The sequence below is a fragment of the Heteronotia binoei genome, chromosome 18 (assembly GCF_032191835.1).
Source record: "Heteronotia binoei isolate CCM8104 ecotype False Entrance Well chromosome 18, APGP_CSIRO_Hbin_v1, whole genome shotgun sequence".
NCBI classification, from domain to species: Eukaryota; Metazoa; Chordata; class Lepidosauria; order Squamata; family Gekkonidae; genus Heteronotia; species Heteronotia binoei.
Window position 1 is genome coordinate 8646187 of NC_083240.1, and position 21279 is coordinate 8667465.

Here is a 21279-nt window from a genome sequence, read left to right on the forward strand (position 1 = left end):
CAGGTAGGGAAGGTGTGAAAAAGCTCAGGCATATGTCCAATGGCGTATTTTAACATTTTACCGGAAAAGGTTGAGGACTGTCTACCACTGCATTCCCTCTCCCAAATCCTGTGCTATAGTAAACTGGATTCTGCAAGAGGAATAAGTATGTAAGTATGTATGTCGTGTGCTGTAGTGTCTGAATAGCCCTGACTTGGATTAACAAAGGCTGGCCCAATCTTGTTAGATCGAGGATGCTAAACTAGGTCACCCCTGGTTAGTACTTACAGGGGTGGCCAAGCTTGCTTAATGGAAGAGCCACATAGAATGAACATCAGACGTTAGAGAGCCACAAGACATGAATGGCGGAGGTTTGAGAGCTGCAAGACAAGGAAGGAAGGAAGGGAAGGAAGGAAGGAAGGAAGGAAGGAAGGAAGGAAGGAAGGAAGGAAGGAAGGAAGGAAGGAAGGAAAATAAATGAGGGGAGGGAGAGGTGGAAAGAAAGCAACTTTAAATGCATTCTCCAAGCCAGCTGATGGGGTGGTGGGGGCTTCAAAAGCCACACGGTATGTGTAAAAGAGCCACATGTGCCTCCCAAGCCAGAGTTTGGCCCCCCTGGTTCTTAGATGGGAGACCACTAAGGAAGTTTAGGGTCGCTGCATGGAAGTAGGCGATAGCAAACCACCTGTGTTTGTCTTCCCTGACCTGGTTGGGCCAGGCTGGCCTGATCTCACCCGATTTCAGAAACTAAGCAGATTTGGTCCTGGTTAGGCCTTGGATGGGAGACCACCAAGGAAGTCCCGGGTCGCTATGCAGAGGCAGGTAATGGCAAATTTCCTCTGAATGTCTCCCGCCTTAAAACCTTATGAGGGGTCACCATAACAGCTTCAAGCTGACGGCAGTTTCCACAGCCCCGAGTGTTTGAATGAGAGAGCCATTGTGTTTTCGAATGACGTGTGCAATTGAGTCGGCAAGGCCTGGGGGAAAAGCAGGAGGAAGAAGCAACAGGGAGGTCGGGGATAAATGGGTGGGGTGTCAGTGCGGTATCTTTGGAGGGGAGGGGGGAGATTAGAAGGATGCATACCGAAGCTGGGCTCCGTAAGCTGTGGAACCAGGTCATGCCACAGCTGGGTTCAGTCAGTCTCAGTTTACTGGCTGAGATCTTGAAACGGAGTTCATGTCCCAGAAGCCTTTGAGACACCACAGAGGAGCCTGGGATATCTTCTCTGAGGAGCACTTTGGGTATTAGTGGGAGCAAAAAAAATGTTGCGTCCTGCAGATCTGCTGTTTGGTGCTGAATGCAAATGTTTCCTCTCTTTCTTCGCTCGGAAGATTTCATACAACCTTTCAGTGCTTACAAAGTGCTCTGCCGGATTTAGTTTGGCATGCCTTTAGAACAGCTCCATTAGCCCAGGGTGCTGCTGATCACATCTTACAATCATAAGTACTCTCAGAGATTTGCTCAGAGCTGCACACCGTACGTCATTGTGCCGGAAAGGAGGGATGTGTGTGTAGGGGTGGCAAGCAATTGTGTGCAGGTTTTTACAGATCCCAGTCCATGGTTGCGACCACACACACACACAATAATAGCGCACTTTCAATCCATTTTCAGTGCACTTTACTACTGGATTTTACTGTGTAAACTGGCAAAATCCAGTTGGAAAGTGCATTGGAAGTGGTTTGAAAGTGCGCTGTTCAGTGATCGCAGCCGATGCTTATGTGGAGCTGTTAATCTTTCCAACTAGGACTAGAAGTGTCACTTTTTAAAAAAATGCATAAGAAGAGGTTCCACATTCCGACGTTCTTCTCTCTTTATCCGCAGTGTGCCGAGGGATGCTTTGTGGGTTCGGCGCCGTGTGCGAGAGAAGCGCCACGGACTCCTCCCAGGGAGTTTGCGTGTGCAAGAAATCCATCTGCCCTTCGGTGGTGGCCCCCGTCTGCGGCTCGGATTATTCGACCTACAGCAACGAGTGCGAACTGGAGAAAGCTCAGTGCAACCAACAGAGGCGGATCAAGGTCATCAGTAAAGGGGCGTGTGGTGAGTGACGGGCGCCTGCCGTGTCAGGGCCCATCGATAGCCCATTTTGCCTCCACAGGGCTGTGCAAAAAAGACCAGAATATGGTTGCCAGATCCCTAGCACCCTACAACTTGTGGTTTGTGGGGCACAATACGATCATTCATGTGGAATTCACATGTGGAATTCACTGCCACAGGAGGCGGTGGCAGCTACAAGCATAGCCAGCTTTAAGAGGGGATTGGATAAAAATATGGAGCAGAGGTCCATCAGTGGCTATTAGCCACAGTGTGTATATATGTGTGTGTGTATGTGTGTATATGTATGTATGTATGTGTGTGTATATATATATATATACACACACACACACACACACATATTGGCCACTGTGTGACACAGAGTGCTGGACTGGATGGGCCACAGGCCTGATCCAACATGGCTTCTCTGATGTTCTTATGTGACACAGAGTGTTGGACTGGATGGGCCACAGGCCTGATCCAACATGGCTTCTCTTATGTTCTTGTGTGACACAGAGTGTTGGACTGGATGGGCCATTGGCCTGATCCAACATGGCTTCTCTTATGTGACACAGAGTGTTGGACCGGATGGGCCACTGGCCTGATCCAGCATGGCTTCTCTTATGTTCTTGTGTGACACAGAGTGTTGGACTGGATGGGCCATTGGCCTGATCCAGCATGGCTTCTCTTATGTTCTTATTCCAGATCTTTGGGCCAAATCCCCACGCAAACGTTTCATGGGTAGTGCAAGCTCTCACCTTCCAGCTTTTCAGGCACATTTTGTCTCTTGCTTTCTTATTGGACAGTGGCTGAGAGAGTGACTTGCAAGCCAGCCAGTCCCAAGTTTGAATCTTGCTTGTGGCGCAGACTCACGAGAGGGGTTTAGAACTAGGGCCACCAGACCCCTCAGTGGAGGGAGGGGTCCCTGCTGAGAGGCCCCGCTTCCCTGCCACTGGTCAGCTGGCTGGTGAGGGGGGGAAGTTACCTCAAAAAAGAGGGTGATCCGTGCAGTGTGCAGCCGTGTGTCTACTTCGCTGTCCACGTGACCCGGAAGTGATGTCACCACATCCAGGATGTCAGGCAACCAGTGTTCCCTCTAAGCTGAGTTAGTGTGAGCTAGCTCACATTTTTTTAGATAATTTTAGATAGATAATTTTTATTTGTATCCCGCCCTCCCCGCCGGAGCAGGCTCACACATCTGGCTCACACATTTTGCATCTGGCTCACACATTTTTGTCTTTTGGCAGGAAAGATGGCCCCAGAGCAAGCTAATTTATGCAGCAGCTCACAGCTTTAATGCCAGTAGCTCACAAAGTAGAATTTTTGCTCACAATATTTGCACAAAAACTCTATGGTAGAAACCAAAGGGGAACTCGGCTGGGAGAAAAAGGAAGTGGGTGATGAGTGGAGAGGAAGAAGGGTCTATCTGGAGAGGAAACAGAAAGTTGGTTTTGCTTTGAAGGGGATAAGGAAGTGGGTGTCAGCTGGGGGAGGAAACGAAGTGGGCTGGGGAAGGAATAGGCAGTGGGAGTCAGCTGGGGGAAGAGGAAGTCTCCTGTGGAAGAAACAGGAAGGGGCTGGGCAAGAAGACAGGAGGTAGCTGCTATCTAGGGAGGAAACGGGAAGGGGGTTTTGGCTAGGGAAAGAAGTTAGGATTGCCAGACCCAACTCAGGATATACTCAGAGGCTTTGGGTGTGGAGACTTATCCATTCCCTAAAATTAAAAAAAAAAAAAAATACAGCATTGCAGTTCCCTCGAATACAGTCTTCATTTCCTTGTTCTCTTTTTTGACTCCAAAGGGTTTCCCAGCAGCTGCACTGCCACTAAATGAAAGTGAAAACACATACACACACATTCACAAAGCAGCCCAAATAAACACAAACAGCTTGCAAGCCCACACTTTTGTGATCTCACGGGGGCAATGGTATAAATTGCTTTACTCATGGGAGTTGCTAAATATAACAATCTGCTATATTTCAAACAACTTCTTCAGATTCATTACAGGAAAACAAGGAAGAGAGAGGTCTGGGGGGAGGGTTAGAGTTTTCCTCCATCTCATAATTAGGGTCTAGTTAACTCTTTACTATCCATTTTACCAGGGTTCTTTTTCTAGCAGGAGCTCCTCTGCATGTTAGGCCACACCCCCCTGATGTAGCCAATCCTCCAAGACCTTACAGGGCTCTCAGTACAGGGCCTACTGTAAGCTCCAGGAAGATTGGCTACATCAGGGGGGCATGGCCTAATATGCAGAGGAGCTTCTGCTAAAAAAAGAGCCCTGCATTTTACTATACAAATGACTTCTTAAAGGAATGCAAAAGAGAAGAACTGTGCTGAATTCCTCTGTCACACACTCACCGGGAAGAGCCACATGGCTGTGCCTGCTCACCCTGCCCCATGCAGCTTTTGCATCCTGCTGAGATTTAAAGACACACACACATTCCAAAACACAAAGAGTTTGCAAGGTTCTTCTAAACATACTGAGCTCTAAAGGTCCATCATGGCTGCTGGGGTGCGGCTTCCCCTGCTGGCCAGCTGGCTGGCAGCAGGGAGGAACCTGCAAAACCAGGGGATCCTCTGCCTGGACCTGAAGAAGTTGATGCCGTTTGGTGAGGCTCTCAGCTGGGAGAAAAAGGAAGTAGGAGAAGGCGAGAGAAAATGTTGGTGATGCCTTGAGAGGAAACAGGAAGTGTGTTCGGTAAGGTTACCAATCCCCAGGTGGGGGCAGGGGATCCCCCAATTTTGAGCCCCCCCCACTTCAGGGTCATCAGAAAGCAGGGGGGAGGAGGGGAATGTCCGCTGGGCACTCCATTATTCCCTATGGAGACCAATTCCCATAGGGTATAATAGAGAATTGATCTGCGAGCATCTGGGGCTTGAGGGGGGCTGTTTTTGAGGTAGAGGCATCAAATTTGCAGTATAGCATCTGATGCCTCTCCTCAAAACACCCCCCACGTTTCAAAAAGATTGGACCAGGGGGTCCAATTCTATGAGCCCCCAAAGAAGTTGCCCCTATCCATTATTTCCAGTGGAGGGAAGGCATTTAAATGTGATGGCCAGAACTCCCTTTGGAGTTCAATTATGCCTGTCGCAACCTTTCTCTTGGCTCCACCCCCAATGTCTCGAGGCTCCACCCGCAAAGTTCCCAGATATTTCTTGAATTGGACTTGGCAACCCTAGTTTCCGGGGTCTCCGGGCTGGGGAAGTAACAGGAAGTGAGATAGGAAACAGGAAGTCAAATGCGAAGGAAACAGGAAGAGGATGTGCAAGAAGACAGGAAGCAGCCACTGTCTGGGGAGGGAACAGGAAGTGGGAATTGGCTAGGAAGCCGTAGTTGAAGGCAAGAGTTATCCATGGCAGGGAGAAGGAAAGCTGGGTGCTGTGTCTGATAGTGTGTTCTGCCAAGAATCTTATGACCCCTAAAATGGTCACCCCACCCTGTTCTTCCAGCCTGATTGCCTCGCACCACAGAGCCTCCCACACTCCTGCCCAGAGGCACCCCCCACACGTGTGCACGCAAGCGTGGCTCACACCCTGGAGCAACTTATTTTGCAGAAGGGGCTGGCCAGCGAAGCTAATGAAACCTCCTCGGTAGCTCAGCACGCATCCGCTGCGAGCCAGGAGCTGTGCAAATGAAACCCCCGTCCACTTGTCTGGGAGTAAATTAACTTGACCTTTTTTCCCTCTCTCTCTCTCTCTTGCTCTCTCTCCTGATGAGAAGCTCCAGCTCACGATAAATCTGCGCTTCTCGGTTCCTGCTGGGGACTCTTGTTGGAAGCGAGGGAGGGGAAGGGAGCTGGGGGGTGCCGAGTGATTTATTTAAAATAATAATAGGGGATTGGAGGGGAGGAGGGAACAAATGACAAATGGAACAGAGGGGGGGGGGGGGAAACGTGGAAAATAAATAAATAAGTGGGGCGCCGGGTCCTATAAATAACACATTGGCCTCGTCCTGATCGAATGGAGAATTGCTTCTTGATGGCTTGCTCTAATTATGTTTTGCTCGCGGTGCATTAAAAACTTCCTGTCGCCAACCCGATTAGGATCTGGGGGCCGAGCCGCAGCTGACTGTTCTGAACTCTGGCGCAGCAAGAGCCCAGGTCTACATGATGCATTTCGATGCACTGGTGGCGGCGGCATCAGCTCTGAACGTTTAGTGGTCCCGATTTTGTCCACGATACACCCAAGCTCTAGGGTGGGATCCAAAGGCCAAGCAGATCAGACATTTCCTTGAGTCCCAAGATCGTTGACTTACATTTTTATTCCCGCATCAATCCTAGGAGATAAGATAGCCTGGGAGAAAGCGACTAGCCCAGTGTCACACAGTGAGTTTCATGGCAGAGAGAGGATTCGTACCCTGATCTCCTAGAAGAAAAAGACGACTGCAGATTTATACCCCACCCTTCTCTCTGAATCAAAATCTCAGAGCAGCTTACAATCTCCTTTCCCTTCCTCCCCCACAACAGACACCCTGTGAGGTGGGTGGGGCTGAGAGGGCTCTCACAGCAGCTGCCCTTTCAAGGACAACTCCTGCGAGAGCTATGGCTGACCCAAGGCCATTCCAGCAACTGCAGGTGGAGGAGTGGGGAATCAAACTCGGTTCCCCCAGATAAGAGTCCACGCGCTTAACCATTACACCAAACTGGTTCTCCTAATCCAGCCGCAATACCTAAATGGCAAACAGCATGCAAAAGCCTTCTTTCCCTCATTATTTATGTTTTGCAAGGAGCACCTGAAAAGGTCAGAAGCGGCATGAGAGAACTCTTTTGGTAACCCCCCCCCCCACTTTTTAGATCAAGAATAACTAAGAATCATTCCATGTCCAAAGACTGGACTGAGAGCTAGTGTGGTGTAGTGGTTAAGTGCGATGACTCTTAAACGTGCAGAGAACCCAGTTTGATTCCTCGCTTTTCCTGCACCAGCTGGGTGAACTTGGGTGAGATGCAATTCTCACAGAGCTGTTCTCTCAAGAGCAGTTCTCTGAGAGCTCTCTCAGCCAATGAGCTTCTGGACTCCATTCGAGGTGCTCAGGTCTTTGAACCTTTAAAGCCTGAAATGAAATGAGCAAGCTTACCTGGAGACCTGCTTTCTCCCACACATCCATCTCTGTCCTGTGGAGAGACTCTGCTTTGGATCCTGTCATCCTAGGAGATGCAGTCTGGGATGGCCCGGAGCAGAGCCTTCTTGGTGGTTGCCCAGGTGACTCCTCTGGCCATCTTCCTCTCATTTCTTTAACAGCAAGTGAACACTTGACCGTTACAGCATGTGTTGGCATTGCTCTTGAACTAACATGGAAGATTTTGTCATGTCCAGGGCAGACTAACAACAAAGCAACTGTGGAATATTAACGAAAATACATCCAGTATATGATTTAACTACAGTGTCTATAATTCATGAATTTTCTATGTTGAGACAGCTTCAAGATTGCATGACATAAACATTCACAAAATACAATACTCTTATATTAAAAATAACACTCCAATCATACTCAAAAATACCAAGTTCTTTTTGTCCGTTCAAGTGTGTAGAAAAACATCTCTTTTCAGACTTCCGGAAACTTCAAAGACAATCCACCCGCTCCTCCAGGCTGATTTAAAGTACTCAGTGCTACTGTTGATTCCGTTAGGGAAAGTTCCTTTGTTTTCTTTGCTTAAGGATATTTATTATCTTTCCAAGTCATTAGTTATAACTTCATGTGTCTTCGAAGTACAGAATTCTAATACATGAAGTGGGGATCACAAGAGCCTCTGACGGGAACGCATTTCTGACAAGCCCTTTCTCGAAGAGACATCTCCCAGGCATCTTTCAGTGGACCACTCACTCCAGCACTCGTCACGGAGAAATTCTCTCAAACATTCTCACACACCATCTTCTCAATAAATCTCTCTCCAGGGTCTCTAGGATGTTATCACAGTCAATCAAGGCAAGAGATAAGAGCAAAGTCAACAAATCAGCACGGAGCCAAGGAGTCAAAGATTCAGTCCACAGGTTGGAGGAGCAGAAAGGTCCAGAGTCCAGAGACCAAAGCTGGGAAGCCAAGGCAGGAGGCGGGGTGTGGGTTTCTAGCTGGAGAAGCAAGTAAAATTAACAGGACAGGGTGCAAGGCAGCAAGGCAAGATAGTAATCTGTTTGCTCAGTGGGTCAGCTCACAGAGAGGGTGGCCAGATTGCTTCCACGTTGAGCCTTGTTCAGCGTTTTTCTTTTATCTGTCACATCAGCTGACTCATCCCCCAAAGCCCAGGTGCTGCTGCTTACCAGCTTGTCATTCCTGCTCCTGTATGGGCTCTGTTCCAGGAATTAGCACTGATTGCTGTTGTGCAATTAAGCAAGGGCTTTTTTGGTCTCTCTCAGGCTGTCAAGTGCTCTCTCTGTCTTCTGCACTCTGCTAATTCAGGAGAAATGGTGACCAACACTCTTATCGCTGTCCCCTTTCTTTCATCTCCTGCTAGAATGAGCGACTCCTGCTTCCTGATGCTTCTTTTCTGGATCTTCTTTTAGACCCAGCTTCTCAGGCAGGCATTGCACTGGTGCAGGTCCTGATTCTTCCCTTTCCAAGTCCTCTGAGGAGGAGCTCACTGTCTGGCCTGTAACAGTTTTTTGCATCCGGTGTAACTGTACATTGTTAAGAGTTTTTATGTTTTGTTGTCGTTTGTTGTAAACCAAATCAATCACATCCCATTCAGGGGAAAAAAAAATGCTTTGCAATATATCATGGCCGTGCAACAAAACTCTCAAAATCCACCGCAGTTCATCAAAATCACATATAAACTGTCAGATCAACTCTCTCGCCTTTGCAAGCTATCTGTTCATTACTCGGATCTGGGAATGACTCTTGGCCGCCACAGAGAATGGCAGCTTGAAAAGTCAAATGCATGTCAGTTTCATTTAGCAAACAGATAAGTTTCAACATTATAGGCCAGCTGGCCAAACAGGGATGACTGAAGCTGATTGTATTAGCAACAAGGCTCCCTGCCACATGGTGTGGACGGACCAGCGGCATGTCGTGGCAGTTTTGTAGCGCCGTGGGTCAGCAAGACGCCTACTTCCTACTGCCTGGGACTCACTCCTCTCTCCTCTCCTTTCCTCCAGGTTCTAAGGACCCCTGTGCTGAGGTGACGTGCAGTTTTGGCAGCACCTGTGCCCGCTCCACAGATGGGCAGTCGGCCAAGTGCATCTGCCCGTCCTCGTGCAGCGGCGTGCCCGAGAACACCGTGTGTGGCAGCGACGGCAAGGACTACCGCAGCGAGTGCCACCTCAACAGGCATGCCTGCGACAAGCAAGAGAACATCTTCAAGAAGTTTGATGGGCCTTGTGGTAAGTTGGCAAGGGCGGCTGCCGGCCATATTGTTTTTCCTTTGATGGGGGGGCGGGGTTGATTAATGAGGTTACTTCCCTGATAGGCTTGCCGGTATGCTCGTTGGGGCAGGAGACTCCCTGCCTTCAGGTTCCTTTGCCCAAGCAGCAGCAGAAGCAGGGAGGGGGGGGGGGACAGCATTGCATGCCCCGTTACATCACTTCCCATGAAAACCCACAAGTGAGGGAGGGGAGCTCTAGGAATCTCTGGAAACTCTGTGGTTCTACCATAGAGTTTCTGGCAATTCCTAGACTTACCCTATGTCACCTCCCAAGTATTCACTGGAAGTGATGAACACACGACATTGCACCCCATGTCCCCACAAACTTTCTGCCAATTGGTAGGCATTGCCTGGCAACCCTGTCCCCCTAACACGGTGAGGCAGCCCCTTGACTGGCTCTCTAATGAAGTGAGGTGAGGCAGTGGCATGGGGTGCCATTCTTCCTCTGGCTCTTGTCTTGGGCTGCCTCCTCCTCTGACAACTAATGTGAGAGTTTGGGAAGCCCTACTGAGCATGTCTGAGGAGGAGGAGGCGATTGGATTTATACCCCACCCTTCACTACCTGAAGGAGGCTTACAATCGTCTTCCCTTCCTTTCCCCAGAACGAACACTTTGTGAGGCAGGTGGGGCTAAGGGAGCTCTCAGAGAACTGCTCTTAAGAGAACAGCTCTGAGAGAGCTGTCCCACCAGCAGCTGCATGTGGAGGAGAAGTGGGGAATCCAACTCGGTTCTCCCAGTTTAGAGTCTGCACACTTGACCGCCGAACCAAACTGGCTCAGCATTTGCTGTGCTACCCAGTGGAATGAGGAGGGAAGGCGCATCTGCTGCTCCAGCTGTTGAGGCGGGGGATCAGTGCTGGGCAGGAGTCAGGTAGGGGCTGTGAGGAAGAAGAAGACTGCAGATTTATACCCCGCCCTTCTCTCTGAATCAGAGACTCAGAGCGGCTTACAATCTCCTGTATCTTCTCCCCCCACAACAGACACCCTGTGAGGTGGGTAGGGCTGAGAGAGCTCTCACAGCAGTTGCCCTTCCAAGGACAACTCCTGAGATAGCTATGGCTGACCCAAGGCCATTCCAGCAGGTGGAAGTAGAGGAGTGGGGGAATCAAACCCGGTTTTCCCAGATAAGAGTCCGACCACTTAACCATTACACCAAACAGGCTCTCTCACCAAACTAGAAGGCTGCTGTTTCCCCAAACTGACTGCCTGTGGCCCTATAGAGGCGATACCAGGTGTGTGTGTGGGGGGGAGCCTCACCATGTGTAGAAGGCTGCCTCATCATGTTACAGTTGGCCCTCATTTTCCCACTGCAGGTCAAACTGGTCTCAATAACGTATGAGAGGCCTTTCTGTGTTTGAAAATGCAGTTGCAGAGGCCCAGCTGATGAACGAGCCCACCTACCATGTGTGCGACTATAGTTAGAATCGTAGAATCATGGAAGGTGCTTCCAGGGTCATCTAGTCCACCCCCCTGCACTATCCAAGAAATTTGCAAGTGCCTCCCCCCACCCCACACACACATCCCCAGTGACCCCTGAAGGCTCCAAGCCCAGAAGACGGCAAAAACGTCCAGGATCCCTGGGCAAACTGGCCAGGAGAAAAAAAATGCTGCCTGACCCCAAAGTGACAAACAGCACTTCCTTGGGTGTATAAGAACGAAGAAGAAGACTGCAGATTTATACCCCGCCCTTCTCTCTGAATCAGAGTCTCAGAGCGGCTCACAATCTCCTATATCTTCTCCCCCCACAACAGGCCCCCCTGTGAGGTGGGCGGGGCTGAGAAGGCTCTCACAGCAGCTGCCCTTTCCAGGACAGCTCTGCGAGAGCTATGGCTGACCCAAGGCCATTCCAGCAGCTGCAAGTGAAGGAGAAGAAGAAGAAGACTGCAGATTTATACCCCACCCTTCTCTCTGAATCATAGACTCAGAGTGGCTTACAATCTCCTCTATCTTCTCCCCCCACAATAGACACCCTGTGAGGTGGGTGGGGCTGAGAGGGCTCTCACAACAGCTGCCCTTTCCAGGACAGCTCTGCGAGAGCTATGGCTGACCCAAGGCCATTCCAGCAGCTGCAAGTGAAGGAGAAGAAGAAGACTGCAGATTTATACCTCGCCCTTCTCTCTGAATCAGAGACTCAGAGTGGCTTACAATCTCCTCTATCTTCTCCCCCCACAACAGACTCCCTGTGAGGTGGCTGGGGCTGGAGAGGGCTCTCACAGCAGTTGCCCTTTCAAGGACAACCTCAGCCAGAGCTGTGGCTGACCCAAGGCCATTCCAGCAGCTGCAAGGGGAGAAGTGGGGAATTAAACCCAGTTCTCCCAGATAAGAGTCCTCATACTTAACCACTACACCAAACTGGTTCTCTGGGATAGCCATGGCTGACCCAAGGCCAGTCCAGCAGCTGCAAGTGGAGGAGTGGGGAAGCAAACCCGGTTCTCCCAGGTAAGAGAGCTATGGCTGCCCCAAGGCCATTCCAGCAGGTGCAAGCGGAGGAGTGGGGAATCAAACCCGGTTCTCCCAGATAAGAGTCCGTGCACTTAACCACTACATCAAACTGGCTCTAAGGACACATGAAATGACATTTGGGCCTTGCACAGAAGTTGCAGTTGACCCCTTTCTGGGACGTGAGAAATTTAATTCAGCTTCAATTTGTGGCGCTCACTTACCTTTTCCCTCCTTTACCACAGCCTCTATATTGCCGTTTCATCCCTTCATTGGCAGCTTTTTTATTTCTTTGCCAGAAAGAGCTTAGAATGTTGCCCTCAGGAAATCGAAAGATGCTTTCCCTCTGCTGTTACCATTTTAACGCACTTGAGAAAATGAAATCCGTGGCCGAAAAAGAAAAGGAAAACAAAAGCACAATTCCTAATGTCTGTCTTGCCTGCAATGTGAAACCCACTGACCGTCCTCTCTGTTAGAGAGCTGCCATCTCATGTTTGGGCAACAGCGGGCATCTTTGCTGTGATGAGCAATGCCCAGGATCCTATAGTCACCCTTCACGACACCCCTGTAAGGCAGACCAATGTTGTTATTTGTCGTTTTTTAGTTGGGGAGGTGGGGACTGTTGCTTATGAGACTTGCCAAAGGTCGTGGCAGATGTGAAACCAAGGACTATCTGGATCACAGTTCAAGATGGGTAACAATGTTTGTCTGTACAATCATAGAAGAGTTGGAAGGGACCTCCAGGGTCATCTAGTCCGACCCGCTGCACACTGCAGGAAATTCACTGCCCCCTAAATTCACAGGATCCTCATTGCAGCCGAATGGCCATCTACCCTCTGTTTAAAAACCTCCAAGGAAGGAGAGCCCACCACCTCCCGAGGAAGCCTGTTTCACTGAAGAACCGTTCTAACAGTCAGGAAGTTCTTCCTAATGTTGAGCCGTAAACTCTTTTGATTTCATTTCAACCCATTGGTTTTGGTCCTACCTTCCGGGGCCACAGAAAAGAGCAAGAGAGTCCAGCAGCGTCTTAAAGACTAACCAAATTTGTGGCAGGACATGAGCTTTCATGGGTCACTGCTCCAGGGCTTTCTTTGTAGCAGGAGCTTCTTTGCATATTAGGCCACACACCCCCGATGTAGCCAAACCTCCAAGAGTTTTCAGGGCTCTTCTTACAGGGCCTACTGTAAGCTCCAGGAGGATTGGCTACACCGGGGGTGTGTGTGGCCTAATATGCAAAGGGATTCCTGCTCCAAAGAAAGTCCTGCATTGCTCCCTTCTTCAGACAGATCAAGATGGGTAGCCCCGTTAGTCTGTCTGTGGCAGCAGAAAAGAGCAAAAGTCCAGCCTACACTTTAAAGACTAAGAAAATTAGTGGCAAAGTATGAGCTTTTGTGAGCCACAGGTTACTTCTTCAGAGAGATGGGCGGCTGTGTTCATCTGTGGCAGCAGAAAAGAGCAAGCACCTTAAAGGACGAACAAAATTTGCAGCGGGAAACGAGTTTTTGTGAGTCACCATCTGGATCTCAGTGCACTTTCTTAGCCACTGCCTCCCCGCCTTCCTGATCTCTGGAAGGAGCTTTCAGAAACAAATAAAAGGTGTTCCTCCTCGGCTAATCTCAGACTTTTCAGTGCTGTGCACAATGCTCCACGGTGAAGTGAGCTGACTCTTATCTGGGAGAACCGGGTCTGATTCCCCACTCCTCCACTCGCAGCTGCTGGAATGGCCTCGGGTCAGCCGTAGCTCTCACAGAAGTGTCCTTGAAAGGGCAGCTGCTGGGAGAGCTCTCTCAGCCCCACTCTCCTCACAGGGTGTCTGTTGTGGGGGAGGAAGGTAAAGGAGATCGTGAGCCGCTCTGAGACTCTGCGATTCAGAGTGTAGGTTGGGATATGAATCCTATATCTTCTTCTTCTTTGCAAGACCCTTGAAAGAACAGTGGTCTTCTTTGTGCGGCCAGTGTAGCCTCTTGCCCCCAGAAGTCAGGTTTGGCCCTATTTTGATGTGTGTTTATGGGGTTAAAGTGTCGTCCACCCTGCCCCTCTTCCCTGCGCTGTGTAGTTTTTCCAGTCTCCATGGAGATTGGTTAATCCACTGTCCCTTACTCCCCCCCTCCCTTGGGGAGTGGTTGAAATGCAATGCAGGTATTTCAAGATTTAGAAAAGGCTGAGTGGGTGCAGGTTTTCCCAGAGTGTTCACATTTCTGCTATTCACAGTAGGGAAGCAAGCCGACCCGTCTCAGGTATTATCAGCCGGCTACTAAAAGCGTCCCAGTGGAAAGAAGAGAGAAAGGGATTAGCCAATAAGCAGACCAGTGTATTCAGCATTCTGATAAGAGTGTCCAAGTAGTGAATGGACAGTGATCCGGATAAACCCGGATTAGACAGATAGGATCCCGGGGGAGGGCTGGGGCGCCCTTCCTGTGCCGGGGTGCTTTCCATCACGGATCTGCATGCATGTTGCGCTTGTGCAGATGCTTGCCTTTGCAAGGGATGGAGGTGACTCCCTACCACCCAGAAAGCAAGAGTTTTGTAATGGGTCAATATCAAACGCAGGGCCTAACTCAAGGGTATTTGACTTGCCTCTGGATAGTCCTGGGATAAGTCAGCATGCAGAGGTAGAGGGCTGCTACATGGAGAGAGCCAGTTTGGTGTAGTGGTTAGGGATGTGGACATTAATCTTGGACAATGGGTTTGATTCCCCACTCCATATAAATCAGCTGCAACTAGGAAGGAAGGAAGGAAGGAAGGAAGGAAGGAAGGAAGGAAGGAAGGAAGGAAGGAAGGAAGGAAGGAAGGAAGGAAGGAAGGAAGGAAGGAAGGAAGGAACATATGAAGCTGAATCAGACCTTTGGTCCATCAAAGTCAGTATTGTCTTCTCAGACTGCCAGCGGCTCTCCAGGGTCTCAAGCAGAGGTTTTTCACACCTATTTGCCTGGACCCTTTTTTGGAGATGCCAGGGATTGAACCTGGGACCTTCTGCTTACCAAGCAGATGCTCTACCACTGAGCCACCGTCCCTCCCCTAAGGAAGGGGTGGTTAGGGGTGTGGACTGTAATCTTGGACAAATGGGTTTGATTCCCCACTCCACATGCAGCTGTTGGAGTGACCTTGGGTGAGTCACAAGTTCTCTCAGAGCAGTTCTCATAAATCAGCTGCAACTAGGGAGAGAAAGAAAGAAAGAAAGTGAATGAATGAATGAATTCTGGGTAGCCCACCTACGAATCGTCTTCTTTGTACCCATGCTTGTTTTATAGCATCTTTCCTCACGTCGATTTTAGACTGCAAGCTGGATTATTGGTGGCCGAGTTTAGAGAGGCAAATCACATGCTTTGCATGTAGAGGCACCCAAGTTCTGCCTTTGGCCCTGTTCAAAGGGATCTTGGGTAACAGGATCTGGGGAAATCTTTGTTTGAGGCCCTAGGATAGCTGCTACCTGTCAGAGCAAGCTTGTAAGTATCTCTGAATGCCGCCGCTTGCTGTGTGGCCATCTCATTCCTCACCTCTTCTTTGCAGACCCCTGCAGGAGCACCCACAATGACATGAACCGCGTTTGCCGGGTCAACCCCCGGACCCGGCGTGCTGAGCTCCTACCCCGGCCCGAAAGCTGCCCCTTGAAGCGGGACCCGGTGTGCGGCGACGATGGAGTGACCTACGACAATGAGTGCATCATGGTGAGGTCCGGTGCGGTGCGGGGGATAGAGATCCAGAAGGTGCGATCCGGGCAGTGTCAGTTTCAAGGTAAGTGGTCCTGAACTTGAGTTGTTCTAGTTAGTCCTGAGCGAGGAAGTGTCTGCACACGGTGGCTAAAAAGAAGCCCTGGTCGCTCTGTTTGATTTATTTTTTTGGTTTCATTCAAAACTTTTATTAGTTACCTTTTCTTCCTTACGGAGCAATATAAATCAAATACACAAAGTGCATCACAATTTAGAACAGATACAAGAAAGTACTTCTTCACCCAAAGAGTAATTCACTGCAGCATGAGGCAGAGGAGGCTACAAGTATAGGCACCTTCAAGAGGGGATTGGATAAACTTAAGGAGCAGAGGTCCATGTCGCCAACTAGGTATAGATGGAACACTCTGTCTGGGGCAGTGATGCTTTGTATTCTGGGTGCTGGAGGGGGGGCACTTCTGGAGTCCTGGCCCCACTGGTGAACCTCCTGAGGGCATGTGGGTTTTGGCGACCATGTGGCACAGAGTGTTGGACTGGATGGGCCATTGGCTGATCCAACATGGCTTCTCTTATGTTCTTATGTGGCACAGAGTGTTGGACTGAATGGGCCATTGGCCTGATCCAACATGGCTTCTCTTATGTTATGTGACACAGAGTGTTGGACTAGATGGGCCATTGGCCTGCTCCAACATGGCTTCTCTTATGTTCTTATGTGGCACAGAGTGTTGGACTGGATGGGCCATTGGCCTGATCCAACATGGCTTCTCTGATGTTCTTATATGACCCAGAGTGTTGGACTGGATGGGCCATTGGCCTGATCCAACATGGCTTCTCTTATGTTCTTATGTGGCACAGAGTGCTGGACTGCATGGGCCATTGGCCTGATCCAACATGGCTTCCCTGATGTTCTTATGTGACACAGGGGGTTGGTCTGGATGGGCCACTGGCCTGATCCAACATGGCTTCTCTGATGTTCTTATGTGACACAGAGTGTTGGACTGGATGGGCCATTGGCCTGATCCAACATGGCTTCTCTTATGTTCTTACGTGACACAGAGTGTTGGACAGAATGGGCCATTGGCCTGATCCAACATGGCTTCTCTTATGTTCTTATGTGGCACAGAGTGTTGGACTGCATGGGCCACTGGCCTGATCCAACATGGCTTCTCTTGTGTTCTTATGTGACACAGAGTGTTGGACTGGATGGGCCATTGGCCTGATCCAACATGGCTTCTCTGATGTTCTTATATGACCCAGAGTGTTGGACTAGATGGGCCATTGGCCTGCTCCAACATGGCTTCTCTTATGTTCTTATGTGGCACAGAGTGTTGGACTGGATGGGCCATTGGCCTGATCCAACATGGCTTCTCTGATGTTCTTATATGACCCAGAGTGTTGGACTGGATGGGCCATTGGCCTGATCCAACATGGCTTCTCTTATGTTCTTATGTGGCACAGAGTGCTGGACTGCATGGGCCATTGGCCTGATCCAACATGGCTTCCCTGATGTTCTTATGTGACACAGGGGGTTGGTCTGGATGGGCCACTGGCCTGATCCAACATGGCTTCTCTGATGTTCTTATGTGACACAGAGTGTTGGACTGGATGGGCCATTGGCCTGATCCAACATGGCTTCTCTTATGTTCTTACGTGACACAGAGTGTTGGACAGAATGGGCCATTGGCCTGATCCAACATGGCTTCTCTTATGTTCTTATGTGGCACAGAGTGTTGGACTGCATGGGCCACTGGCCTGATCCAACATGGCTTCTCTTGTGTTCTTACGTGACACAGAGTGTTGGACTGGATGGGCCACTGGCCTGATCCAACATGGCTTCTCTTATGTTCTTATATGACACAGAGCGTTGGACTGGATGGGTCATTGGCCTGATCCAACATGGCTTCTCTTATGTTCTTCTGTGACACAGAGTGTTGGACTGGATGGGCCATTGGCCTGATCCAACATGGCTTCTCTGATGTTCTTATGTGACACAGAGTGTTGGACTGCATGGGCCACCGGCCTGATCTAATATGGCTTCTCTTATGTTATTATGTTCTTACGATTTTAAATCACCATTTAGGACTGCTTTAATCGGGCCATTTTGTGGCCAGTTCCATCTTACGTGGCGGCTATTACGTGGCCGTGCCAACCACTCTGTGCACAATTCCAATGGTGCTTGCAGGCTGAAAGAGGCTGGGGACCTCTGTCATGCACAGGGCTTTTCTTGTAGCAGGAACTCCTTTTCATATTAGGCCACACCTCCCTAATGTATCCAATCTTCCCAGAGCTTACAGGACTCTCCTTATAGGACCTACTGCAAGCTCTTGGAGGACTGGCTACATCAGGGAGGTGTGGCCTAATATGCAAAGGAGTTCTTGCTACAAAAAAAAAAAAAGCCCTGGTCATGCATAATTCCCTGGTCAGTATGCACATATCTGCACGTTCTGGCGTTTGGCTCTTGATAGCTGATTTTGGTGCCCGCTTTCCATTCAACCCCAAGAAAAAAGACTTGCAAAAGCGTTCGCTGCTTTAGCTTCTACGAACGGGGAACAGTACCGAATTCTGCTTTCCTTCCTGGCCCCAGGATTTCCTCCTTTCTAGCCAGTGAGGGAGAGGAGGACCCCTCTGCTTCAAAAGGACCACCTGAGAGCCATTCTCTTCTGCTGTGCAGCTGTGCCCACTGATGGTCCATCCCAGTTTGGTGTAGTGGTTAAGTGCGCGGACTCTTATCTGGGAGAACCGGGTTTGATTCCCCACTCCTCCACTTGCACCCGCTGGCATGGCCTTGGGTCAGCCATAGCTCTGGCAGAGGTTGTCCTTGAAAGAGCAGCTGCTGTGAGAGCCCTCTCCAGCCCCACCCACCTCACAGGGTGGGGGGAGGAAGGTAAAGAAGATTGTGAGCCGCTCTGAGACTCTTCGGAGTGGAGGGCGGGATATAAATCCAATATCATCATCTACCTCACAGGGTGTCTGTTGTGGGGGAGGAAGGTAAAGGAGATTGTGAGCCGCTCTGAGACTCTTCGGAGTGGAGGGCGGGATATAAATCCAACATCTTCATCTACCTCACAGGGTGTCTGTTGTGGGGGAGGAAGGTAAAGGAGATTGTGAGCCGCTTTGAGACTCTTCGGAGTGGAGGGCAGGATATAAATCCAATATCTTCATCTACCTCACAGGGTGTCTGTTGTGGGGGAGGAAGGTAAAGGGGATTGTGAGCCGCTATGAGACTCTTCGGAGTGGAGGGCGGGATATAAATCCAATATCTTCATCTACCTCACAGGGTGTCTGTTGTGGGGGAGGAAGGTAAAGGGGATTGTGAGCCGCTATGAGACTCTTCGGAGTGGAGGGCGGGATATAAATCCAATATCTTCATCTACCTCACAGGGTGTCTGTTGTGGGGGAGGAAGGTAAAGGGGATTGTGAGCCGCTATGAGACTCTTCGGAGTGGAGGGCGGGATATAAATCCAATATCTTCATCTACCTCACAGGGTGTCTGTTGTGGGGGAGGAAGGGAAAGAAGATTGTGAGCCGCTCTGAGACTCTTCGGAGTGGAGGGCGGGATATAAATCCAATATCTTCATCTACCTCACAGGGTGTCTGTTGTGGGGGAGGAAGGGAAAGGAGACTGTGAGCCGCTCTGAGACTCTTCGGAGTGGAGGGCGGGATATAAATCCAATATCTTCATCTACCTCACAGGGTGTCTGTTGTGGGGGAGGAAGGTAAAGGAGATTGTGAGCCGCTCTGAGACTCTTCGGAGTGGAGGGCGGGATATAAATCCAATATCTTCATCTACCTCACAGGGTGTCTGTTGTGGGGGAGGAAGGGAAAGGAGACTGTGAGCCGCTCTGAGACTCTTCGGAGTGGAGGGCAGGATATAAATCCAATATCATCTTCTTCTTCTTCCCATTGCTGACCACAGCTTAACCTCTCCCTCTCTCTCCTGCTTGGCCCTCTCTAGACAAATGCCGGGACGAATGCCGCTTTAACGCGGTCTGTTTCAGCCGCCGGGGATCTGCCCGCTGCACCTGCGAACGCATCGCCTGCGACGGCGCCTACCGGCCTCTTTGCGGCAGGGACAGCCGGACCTACAGCAACGATTGCGAGCGCCAGAAGGCCGAGTGCCAGCAGAGAACCGCCATCCCCGTCAAACGCCAGGGCCCCTGTGGTAAGCGACGCCCTCTGCGCAAGATGGTTCCCTCGCCCCCTTTCTGCTCACTGCTGATCTGCAAAGCGAAAACAACCCCCTCGTCCCCAAGGCCATCTCCAGGCTGCCCAAATGTTTCCCATTTCTGATATGGTACAATGGGAAGACATATCCCATTCTGGAGGTAAGTCATGCTCACCGGGCCACTAATGGCCACTGACGGCCACAATTACTGGGCCACTAACGGCAGGTCTGATCCGTCCTTACTTTCCATCCCTTGGCCTGGGTTCTTCTGCTTTCTTCTTATTGATGTTGTCTTGGTTTTGCATTTCTGTCCTCTCTCCCTTCTGTCCCCCTCACCTTGCGATGGCGAATATTTGGATAACAGAGTCCAGAGTGTTCAGTCCGTGGCTCCCACCCTGCCCCCTCTCCATCCATCTGTCCATCCATCCATTTGTCTGCTTGCTGTCGGATGCTCGGTCGCTCAACTCAGAAGTAGCCCTCATTGCTCTCCTTCCGTACCCCCCGCACACACGAGTTCCTTCTCGGGGTAACACTAATTCCCTGTGGCAGTTCCAGCCTCCATCCCTCGTCCTTCTCCCTTTCCCCTCCTTTCCAATAAGCCTTTCTCAGTTTACAGGTGTGGTCTGTAAGTACCTAGTGGCCGTGGGGACATCTCTTTCTGTTGGATGTTCTTTTTCTTGCCTCTCTCAGTGCTGGGGAGGAGAACCATGACAATGAAGCAGGTATTTATTTCCTTAAAGGGGACTTCCATACGACAGCCCTAGAACCTGTTCCTTTTGGGTTTTTTTAAGTCCTGGCTCAGCCCCGAAACAAAGGAAATGGATAATAAAGCGTTGCTCCCTTGATCATGGGCTGAGCGTGTTTCTGTTTCGCTTTGCTGCAGCAGCTGGGGTTAAGGGACAAGGCAAAGAGGTTGGAAGCAGAGTTTGGCAACATCCAGAAATTCACCACTGGCTCTAAACGGGCCGTGGAGAAAAAGCTATTTAAAGTCACCTTGAAGACAATGCAGTTAAAGAAACATACATGCTGTGGGCTGCGTGTTGTTAGCCGCACTGCCAGAGGAACCCCGGGGAGGGTAAAGATGTGATACTGGCTGCCGGATTCAGCTTCCCCAGAATCTCGGCGGGGTTTTTTTTAAGAGCAAGTTTCTAGTCCTTAAGCTTGGTGTCGTGGGTAAGAGTAAAGAAAAACAAAGACAGGAAGAAACCTAACCCCAAAACTGGAATTAAGAACCTAAAAGGTTAATACGCAGTAAGAGCCAAAAATTAAAAGCAGAATCTAATATACAATCATAACCAAAAATGCATACAGGGTTTTTTTTTTTTTGAGCAGGAATGCACAGAAACGCAGTTCCGGCTGGCTTGCTGCCAGGGGGTGTAGCCTAATATGCAGATTAGTTCTTGCTGGGCTTTTTCTAGAAGAAAAGCCCTGCGTGAAACAATGGTGACGTCAGGGGGTGTGGTCTAATATGCAAATAAGTTCCTGCTGGGCTTTTTCTAAAAGAAAAGCCCCGAATGCATGTATTTATTACAGAAAGTTAAAAGCATTTAGGGGCCCATCAGCGGCCTCCTTAAGAGGTTAAGTGGGTCAGAGCTGTATCTGGGAAACCTGGCTTCCAATCCCCACTCATGCCGTGGAAGCTCA

General features: G+C 50.0%; 1 protein-coding gene across 6 annotated transcripts in view; it reads left to right on the forward strand.

The window, feature by feature from the left end:
• AGRN (agrin) overlaps window positions 1-21279 on the forward strand; it is a 489507-nt gene that overhangs the window by 346181 nt on the left and 122047 nt on the right. For all 6 annotated transcript variants that reach the window (XM_060259433.1, XM_060259437.1, XM_060259431.1 and 3 more), the window contains 4 exons: window positions 1802-2017; window positions 9099-9323; window positions 15313-15537; window positions 19426-19632. In XM_060259433.1, coding sequence (XP_060115416.1) covers window positions 1802-2017; window positions 9099-9323; window positions 15313-15537; window positions 19426-19632 — 873 coding nt within the window. The remainder of the gene's footprint in view (window positions 1-1801; window positions 2018-9098; window positions 9324-15312; window positions 15538-19425; window positions 19633-21279) is intronic.